Below are 10,154 nucleotides of genomic sequence, written 5' to 3' on the forward strand. Positions count from 1 at the left end.
GCTCATCGGACCACCTGCAGCACGACCACGGAGATCTGGTAAACCAAGATGGTGGCCTGAGATTCCCTCACTTGACTCCTTTCACTCTAACGGGATCTTCTTCTAGCAGACCAGAAAAGCAGAGCATCAATTGTTCTGATCAGTGCTATGCCTTTGATTGTGATTATTAGAGGCGTAGTGCTTTCGGTGATTTTTGTTTTTGGTACCTCTATTCATAATAACAGTGCTGGGACTACACGTCATTTGCACCTGTTCCTTGATCCGGGAACAGTACTATGCCTAGGCATAGCACTGAACTGTTTTAGCAATCTAATGATTGCTATAAATTATTCCATATGGGGACAAAAGAAAAGTAGAACAAATGGTTAAAAAAAAGTGAATAAAGCACCTCCCTCAATAAAAATGTATATCCCCCCCCCTTTTCTCATTTCACCCAAATAATTACCAAAAAATATTTTTTCAAAATTTTACATTTTTTTAAAAAACATGCTGGATTTTGGCACATGCATAGATGTCCGGACTGTCAAAATATTGTATTAATGATCCTGTACGGTGAACAGCGTAAAAAAAAATAAAAAAAAAAATTTAAAAAAGGTTGCTTTTTGGTCACATCACATTCCAAAATTTTTTATAAAAAGCAATTAAAAAGTCCCATATATGCAAAAGTGGTTCCAATAAAACTACAGATCACGTTGCAATCCCTGTATATGGAAAGGTTTGAAAGTTGTAGGTTGTCAAATTTGGCAAGTTTAAACATACTTATTTTGTAAGTAAAAAGATTGCATTTTTTTTTTTTTTTTAAAGCAGTATAATAATGGAAAGGCATGTAAACATGGGTATCATGGGTATTTAATTTAATTGACCCACAGAATGAAGATAATGGCCCAGTTTTATCAAACAGTGTGAGAGAAAAAATAGAGTGATTTTCCCACAGCAACCAATCACAGCTCAGCTTTCACTTTACCAGAGCTCGTTAGCTGAGCTGTGATTGGTTGCTGTGGGAAAATCACTCTATTTTTTCTCTCACAGTTTGATAAATCTGGGCCAAAATGTCATTTGTGTACAGCTTCATATTGTACAGCGTCAAATTTTTTTTTCTTTGCTATACATTTTATGGTAAAATGAGTGATGTAATTACAAATTACAATTGGTCGCACAAAAAACTAAAATTCATATGGGTTTGTGGATGGAAAAATAAAATTGTTATGCCTCTTAGAAGAAGGGGAAAAAAATACAAAAATGAAATTGGCTGTGTCCTTTGGGCAGAGTTCAAACTATAGAATCTCCAGGCGGAAAAAATCCAGCTGGAGATTCCGAGTGCAGCCAGCAGCGGCCAGCACCGACTGAATCAGTCGATGCTAGAACCGTGCAGACATTGCCGTCCCCATAGACAGCAATGTCCGAGGAGCGGAGATCCAACAGATCATTGAATGAGTTGAACGTTCTGGAAGAATTTTTTAGGGGATTTTCTGCATGGATGCAGTGGGACTCATCTGCACCAGAATTTCCGTGCAGAATTTTAAAATGGAGTAGCGTTCGGAAATTCTGTAGTGTGAGCCTGGCCTAAGGATAAATAAGAGACACAAAATAACAACATATGAAATGCTAAAAAGTAACATAGATAAAATAGCATAGAGGAGATGGTCTAGTTGTCCTCTTTAGCATTGCAGGAGAAACTTAATGAAAAAGGAGGATCCAGAATCACAACCAAAAATGAAGGAAGGTTACTTCAATGGTAAAAATATATATGCTTTAGGTGAACATAAATGATTGGGTAGACTGAAGACAGAACAAATGAGAACAATAAAAGAAGGAGAGAAAAGGGTGGGAGAAGAAACAAAGAAACCAAAATTCTAACTACATTTTTTCTTGCAGTATACAACTACTAATATATTTAGGTGGCTTAAAGCGTGCTAGTGGATCCAGAAATCTAGAGACAACATGAAGTTAATTGGCTAGTTCATATCCAGAGCTTTAAAAAAAACATTTTCTAGCGAGCCAATGTAGACTCAAGAGAGGTATTTATGGAAAATCTGTGTTTGTTAATAAGAAAAAAAACTGAAATAGAAAACCACAACAAAAAAGGACATGCAAATCCAAAAGTAGATAAAGGCATCTATAGTATTGGTCACCTGAACTTACAAACATTTGAACACAACTCCACAGGACCAACAAAACCAGAAATAAAAGGAATATTACAGTCCAACTAGTCCAATGCCTGAGAGTCCATACCAATAAAAGACATGCCTACAGTCTGTAATTGAAGAATTTCAACAACTTTGCAGGAAAAAACTTTAGCAGACAAAGAGGTTAGCAAAAAGAAAAACAAAAAGAGACAAACAAACAGCAAAGAAAAGTGAGATGATGGACAAAAAGAGAGAAAGAAAAAGAAAGAAGGAAACACATAAGAAATGGAGGGAAGGGCAAGGAAGGGGTGTTAAGCAACCGAGCGGACACACTCCAACGCATGCCTAAAACATAACAGGGGTACTAAAAGCTAAAAAAAAAAAAAAAAAAGGTGTCTGACTCATCCCGTCATTCGACATCAGCACCTCCATTCTGCAAATGCGGTTCAAAGTTTCAAATTCCACCCGTGAGGACGTCACTGTAGATTTTCAGTGTCATAGTAGGACAATTTATAAAGGGACACTTAATGGCACTAAGAAAAAGTCTCAACAAACTTTTCCTAGCCTTTTAGGTTGAGCCTGAAATAAGATAATATAACACTCTCAGACAAAGGAGAAATGAGTCTGAGCAAACCTGATTAAAGAGGTCAAAGACAGATGTCCAGAAAGGGCGGATCCCACCATGTTTGCAAATATGAGACAACTATTGTTGTGTAGCACCAATATGTGGCAGAAGCTGAGGGAAACATCTCATGCACCCATTCTCGACATCTGTATTTTCTATTTTGAAATTCCTCTCTAATTCCTCTTGCATACTGGTAGAAACAGAACAATTTTTTTGTGTGACAAGAAGCATCTTGAAAAGATTCAAATCTTAACCAGATCACTCTCGCAGCAAAGGACAGCCTCTATCTATGTTCGAAGTACTCTGGAGACCACGGAAACAGTTTTAGATAGGGGAGAAGAGAGGGTACACAACTGCTCAAAAGTAGTAAGCTGTCTACAAAAGGTGGGTAGGCAACAGAGAGGAATTGGAATAATGGAGCCTTCCATAGAGAAACCACAATCCTGTTGTTGAGAGTGAGAGAACAGAGAGACCTAGTCATGACCTAAAAGGAACTGACAAAAATGGGGTTTAGATCCAGGGGGAAAACCCAATAAGAGGAGAAGCGGTCTAGAGGAGAGACCTTTCTTTTCAATAAAAGAGCAAAATCCTCAATAGATAGGAAAAAAACACATTAAAAAGGACAAAACTCAGGTGATATCCACAGAAAGGCCGCAGGTGGATAGGTGTCTTAAGCCACCCATTGTTTCGGTCAAGAATGATGGCACAAATCCAATACCCTGGTACAGACTGTAGCTGCATAATACAGGCAAAAGTTGGGTAAACCAACCCCACCTTTCTCCTTCCGATGGATCGATACATTATGAATAAGTATCGGGTCACTCAGAGACCATAGAAATGTGGAACAAAGAGAACAGAGTTTTGCAAAAAAGGATGCTGGTATACCCACAAGTAGAATCGTAGAAAAGACTCCCGGCACCGGCTTCTTTTTCAAATGCTTTTATTGTGCATATAACACACGCAAACGCAAGACGCGTTTCGGCTGCTTAGCCTTTTTCAATTGCATAAACCAAACTGAGCAAATACAATCTTATATAGTGTCACTTCCTGTCTCACGGACATCAGCTTAATTGTGATTGACAGGTATATAGACCAATAGATACAAGTGTAAACAAAAAACCAAAACATAGAAAACTGAAGTACACGTGGGTAATCTGTCAGACTTCCGCAAGTCCCGTATCTATGTGAGTATACTATGTATCTGAAATGCAAAAAGAGATATCAATTATTATAATAATAATCTGGTAATATGGACATATATAACTCTATGTCAGTAAATCATGATATGGCAATATGTGCTGTATGACAGTATATGAAACAAAGGATATGGAGCAGTATAATCATAATCTTGTGAGTTATGTCAGAAAACTTGTCAACTCATAGTCCCTATTCAAACCATTTGGTTCCAGTGTGTTTAATCTATGAATCCACGCGGCCTCTCTCTTACGTAGTATTTGTTTTATGTTACCCCCCCTCCTGGGTAAATGGACTTCCTCTACCACCTGAAATTTCAATTGTGATATATTATGACCCCTGTTTTTGAAATGTGCTGGTATGGGAAAAAGAAAATTTTCACAGCGGATCGTGGACTTATGGCGGTTTATGCGGTCTCCTATACGTTGTACTGTTTCTCCAACGTACAGGAGACCGCATGGACATTTTATGACATAGATAACATTCCGGCTCTTACAGGTGAAAAAACCTTTTATTGCTATCTTCTTCCCTGTATGAGGATGGGAGATGTAATCTCCCCTGGTCACATTGCTACACTGACCACACTGTAAGCATGGGAATGTCCCCTGTTTTTGAGATTTCAGAAAATGTTGTTTCTGTACTTTTTTATTACTGCCCACGTCGGCTCTTACCAGATGGTCTCTTAAATTGGGTGGTCTTTTATTACATATGAGTGGGGGTGTTTTAAATTCTTCTATGTTAGGATATGATTTCTGTAAGATTGGCCAGTGGTCCCTTATGATTTTATCAATCCTATATTGTTGGGGATGAAAAGTCCTAACAAAAGGGATCCTCTTATCACTCTGACTTTTAATACTTTGATTAGAATTAGTGGCCTCTTGTAAAATCCTCTCAGGGTACCCCCTCTCTCTGAATTTATCCTGTAGCTCATGAAGACGCCTCTGCTTTGTACTAGTGTCACTGACAATACGTTCAATCCTTTTATATTGTGACCGGGGGATAGATTTTTTTATTGCCGGTGGGTGGGCACTGGTATAAAGTAATAAATTATTCCTATCCGTCTCTTTTTGATAGAGGTCAGTATAAAGTCCCCCCTGTGTATCTTTGAGAACCACCGTATCTAAGAAATTCACCTTTTCTTGACTTTCTGACATCGTGAATTTCAGCTCGGGTCTTACATAATTTATGACCTGAAAAAATTCCATGAGTGACGAATGTGGCCCCTCCCATACGCAGAAAATATCATCTATAAAACGTCTCCATGCTCTCGCATGTGTCTGGAAAAGATTATTAGAAAAAACGTATTGTTCTTCAAAATACGCCATATAGGCATTTGCGTATGGGGGGGCCACATTCGCCCCCATCGCTGATCCCCGTTTCTGCAGAAAAAATTGGTCCTCATATAGGAAATAATTGTCATATAATACAATTTTTAACAGCTCAGAGAGAAAGGTTTTCTGAATGTCTGAATATGTGCTTGCATCGAGTAGCCACTGTACTGCTTCAATGCCTTTGGTATGTTCAATAGAAGTATATAAACTAGTCACATCGATTGTGACTAGCCATGTCTGCGGTGTGACCTCATGTATCACTGATAAAGCCTGTAAAAAATCTGTTGTGTCTAGGAGAAATGCCTTCGTTTTTTTAGTCAGTGGTGTCAATGCCTTTTCAAGTACAATCGAAAGAGGAGATAGGACAGAGTCGACAGATGCCACTATCGGCCGACCCGGGGGATTGTGCAGATCTTTATGTATTTTAGGTAAAGTATAGAACACAGGTGTAACGGGTGAGGTGTTAATTAAGAATTCCCCCATTTTTTTATCAATTATATTATTCCGTGAGGCATTGTCAACAATGTCAAAAATACGTTTCTGTATAGCATTCAAGGGGTCGTGAGATAACGGCTCGTATGTATCTCTGTCAGACAGCTGGCGTAAAATTTCATTTTTGTATTGCTCAGTATTCATAACAACAATTGAACCGCCCTTATCTGCGGGCTTAATGGTAATCATTTTGTCTGACATCAGATCCATAAGAGCCGTCCTTTCACCTGCAGATAAATTGTTAAACATTTTTCCTTCAACATTCTGTATTTGTTTAGACACTGTTGTCACATCATTTTTCACAAGGTTAACAAAAGTTTCCACTGCATGTTGTGATTTGGGTGGCATGAAGGAACTTTTGTTTCTAAGTCCCAACTCCTCCAATTTAAATATCCCACTCTGCTCCTCACTAGACACAGTCTGGATAGTCTTATCAGCAAAGAAAGTCTTAAGACGAATATTGCGGAAAAGCCGCTCTAATGAAATGTCCAAATCAAAAGTTTTCAATCTATTAGTGGGACTGAAAGACAGTCCCTTTTGTAATAATTTCATTTCCTGGGGATTCAGGCATTTGGAGGAGATATTAATGACAAGTGACGTCTCCCTACCTGAGCTCGTGTCATGACGCTGCTTGTCGGTTCTCCTATGATTTCGCCCCCCGCGTCTGCTCTTCCTCGCCGGGGGCGTCGCCGAAAATTTGGACGCGAACCACGATATGAAGAGGTTGGATAATCGCTGCCAGAACTGGAAGATCTGTAATCTCCTCCTTGTTGCGGTCTGTAAAAACCTCTGAAAGATGTATCCCTCCATCTGTACACCTTGTTCTGCAGGTAATCCTCTGTGTCTCTTAAATATTTCTTACGTTTCCTTTGCTCCAACTCCTTGCGATAGGTATCAATCTGTGTGGTGAGGGATTCCTTCAGATTCGCAAAATCTTCAGTTTTTAATGTATCTTTCAATTGTTGCTCTATCGTAGAGATTTCACTTTTGATCGTGGCTGTAGTTTCTTGTAGTTGCTCAATGGTGAGGAGAATAATGTCCATAGAACACTTATTCAATATCTGTTCAAATTTATCACAATAACTTGGTATATCAGAAAATAATGTAGGTCTCAATGATACCCGTAATCCCCGGGGTATTTTCTTGGTGCGGTAATATTCCGCTAGAGTCACTGAATGCAAGTCATATGATGTCAATCTTCGCACTTCCCGCTCCAGTTTGCGTTTCTTTACCTCGCTAGCCGGTATTTGCAGAAAATCCGCGGAAGTACCCACATCAGCTAAGATCCGTTCAGAATCGTCTTCACTAAACATGGGATTCGACATCTGGTGGTGCTCCGTGCACGCTCCTTAGTAGAGTAAGTAAAGGTAAGAGGGCGGCACTGGATGTTTGCCGTGCACATGGAGGTTAACAAATCCAATCGTAGAAAAGACTCCCGGCACCGGCTTCTTTTTCAAATGCTTTTATTGTGCATATAACACACGCAAACGCAAGACGCGTTTCGGCTGCTTAGCCTTTTTCAATTGCATAAACCAAACTGAGCAAATACAATCTTATATAGTGTCACTTCCTGTCTCACGGACATCAGCTTAATTGTGATTGACAGGTATATAGACCAATAGATACAAGTGTAAACAAAAAACCAAAACATAGAAAACTGAAGTACACGTGGGTAATCTGTCAGACTTCCGCAAGTCCCGTATCTATGTGAGTATACTATGTATCTGAAATGCAAAAAGAGATATCAATTATTATAATAATAATCTGGTAATATGTCATAAATGTCATAAAATGTCCATGCGGTCTCCTGTACGTTGGAGAAACAGTACAACGTATAGGAGACCGCATAAACCGCCATAAGTCCACGATCCGCTGTGAAAATTTTCTTTTTCCCATACCAGCACATTTCAAAAACAGGGGTCATAATATATCACAATTGAAATTTCAGGTGGTAGAGGAAGTCCATTTACCCAGGAGGGGGGGTAACATAAAACAAATACTACGTAAGAGAGAGGCCGCGTGGATTCATAGATTAAACACACTGGAACCAAATGGTTTGAATAGGGACTATGAGTTGACAAGTTTTCTGACATAACTCACAAGATTATGATTATACTGCTCCATATCCTTTGTTTCATATACTGTCATACAGCACATATTGCCATATCATGATTTACTGACATAGAGTTATATATGTCCATATTACCAGATTATTATTATAATAATTGATATCTCTTTTTGCATTTCAGATACATAGTATACTCACATAGATACGGGACTTGCGGAAGTCTGACAGATTACCCACGTGTACTTCAGTTTTCTATGTTTTGGTTTTTTGTTTACACTTGTATCTATTGGTCTATATACCTGTCAATCACAATTAAGCTGATGTCCGTGAGACAGGAAGTGACACTATATAAGATTGTATTTGCTCAGTTTGGTTTATGCAATTGAAAAAGGCTAAGCAGCCGAAACGCGTCTTGCGTTTGCGTGTGTTATATGCACAATAAAAGCATTTGAAAAAGAAGCCGGTGCCGGGAGTCTTTTCTACGATTGGATTTGTTAACCTCCATGTGCACGGCAAACATCCAGTGCCGCCCTCTTACCTTTACTTACCCACAAGTAGAGTCTGCATCAGGTTAAGAATCCTAGAGAGTAAGTTCATTCTTAGGGATGCCATTTGTCCAAACCAGGAAAAAGTAAGTAGCTGCCACTGTTTAATAACTGATAGTAAAGGGGGGAAATTGGCCTGGAAAAGCTCATTTAGATCAGCAATGAGATAAAAGTATCGTAAGGAGTGGTGCTGAAGTTCAAACAGAAACTGAGAGGAAATTCATGAGAGAACCTCTGGAGGCAAGAAAACATTCATAAATTCTGATTTGTGGGTGTTAAAGTGAGATAGGGCCCCAACTTTAGGGCAGGCAAGGAAGTGTGGGGAGAAGTGACATAAAAAAGGAGGTTGTCAACATAAAGGGACAATTTATGCAAGCTTCCACAGAGAACAAAGCCTAAAAGACAAGGGTTCTGTTGCAGAGCCACTGTAAGATGTTCCATGACAATCACATAAAGCAGGCACCCCTGCCTGGTGCCATTAAAGATAGGAAAGAAAGCATGCTGCTGACCTTGACCTGGGCAGAAACACCTGAGTGGAAAACCATGATATAACATAGCAAGTTCGGAATCAAGTCAAGTCCTTCCAAAACCACACAAAGTCCCAAATACCTTGTTGGCATCTATACAGAGTAGTCATAGGATCTGGCAGCAGCGACAAGAGAGAATGTCATCAGAGCATTACCTCTGGTTTCCTTCCAAGACACAAAATCAATATGATCATAATAAATCAGGGAGGGAAGCAAGGACCCCAAACCTAGACCCAGAAGCTTAGAGTAGATTTTGATGTCTAAATTAAACAAAGAAATAGAACGATAATTTCCGCAGCAACTCACATCTTTATCTGGCTTGGGTATAATAGGGATATGCACCATCAGGTGGAAGGAAGGAAACAGGCTCCATCAGCAATAGCATTATAGGAGGCCAACATCGGTGCCGATAAGGTAGTGCCAAAGCTATTTTACGGGTGGTAAAATTGTCTGAGCCTGGACTTTCATAAGACCTGGAATAACAAATATCAGTTCTTCTGGCCCTTATGTCACCTTCAGAGCATCCTAGTGGCCAGGGGGCAAGGAGGGCAGACTATGCTTATTGAGGTATTCCCTAATGTTTTCATGGTACAGGGATGTGGAGAGATCAGCGTATTTGAGCGCTTCTGACTTCATAGGCGCTAAAGTATCATCAGACCTATAAATCTCAAGAAAGTCAGCAATGTTTCTTTAGAACTTCTCTTTACAGAGAGTATCCTTGAGAAAGTGATTGTTGAGCCTTTAGGTTAAGGGACAACGAGCACTAGCCAATAACTGAAATTTGGCAAGCACTGGTGTGTGATCTGACCAGACTATAATACTTATGAAAGGCCTTGGAGAGAAAGAGAGCAAGGAGTGACTAACAAAATTTATATCTAGCCTAGAATGATAGCAAAGAGGATACTGACAATCCTTAATAACCAGGCATGCAGAGGGCTTTTTCTATGTAAATACAGTATAAAATAAGCATTTAGTAGATTGGCCTTTTTTTATGCTCCTCTACCTTTACACCCATACTATTTCTTAATGGGCCAACATTTTCAGTTTTAAGCTTCTTATTATTTATTTTGGTGAAGAATAATTTTTAGGTTCCTTTTACTTTATGTGGCAATTTTTTTCTCTGTTGCAATTTTTGCTAATTACAAAATTACAGAATGTATTATTTTTTTAACACCTGCCTGCAACCTTTTTGTTTTAGTAGTCTGAATGCTTTCCTCTTATAAATTATCGCATCCCTAACTATTTT

The 10,154-nt window shown here is 39.1% G+C and overlaps 1 protein-coding gene across 1 annotated transcript; it reads right to left on the reverse strand.

Moving 5' to 3' along the window:
* Positions 1–3,682: 3,682 nt before the first annotated feature.
* LOC130302423 (uncharacterized) lies at positions 3,683–7,472 on the reverse strand. The gene is made up of 2 exons (XM_056551710.1): positions 6,377–7,472; positions 3,683–3,952 (listed from the first exon to the last, which is right to left on the reverse strand). The coding sequence occupies exons 1-2, from the start codon at positions 7,091–7,093 to the stop codon at positions 3,932–3,934; spliced, it is 738 nt and encodes a 245-aa protein (XP_056407685.1). The 5' UTR covers positions 7,094–7,472; the 3' UTR covers positions 3,683–3,931.
* Between the last annotated feature and the right edge of the window lie 2,682 nt (positions 7,473–10,154).

This window comes from Hyla sarda, chromosome 1 (assembly GCF_029499605.1).
Source record: "Hyla sarda isolate aHylSar1 chromosome 1, aHylSar1.hap1, whole genome shotgun sequence".
Classification (NCBI taxonomy): Eukaryota; Metazoa; Chordata; class Amphibia; order Anura; family Hylidae; genus Hyla; species Hyla sarda.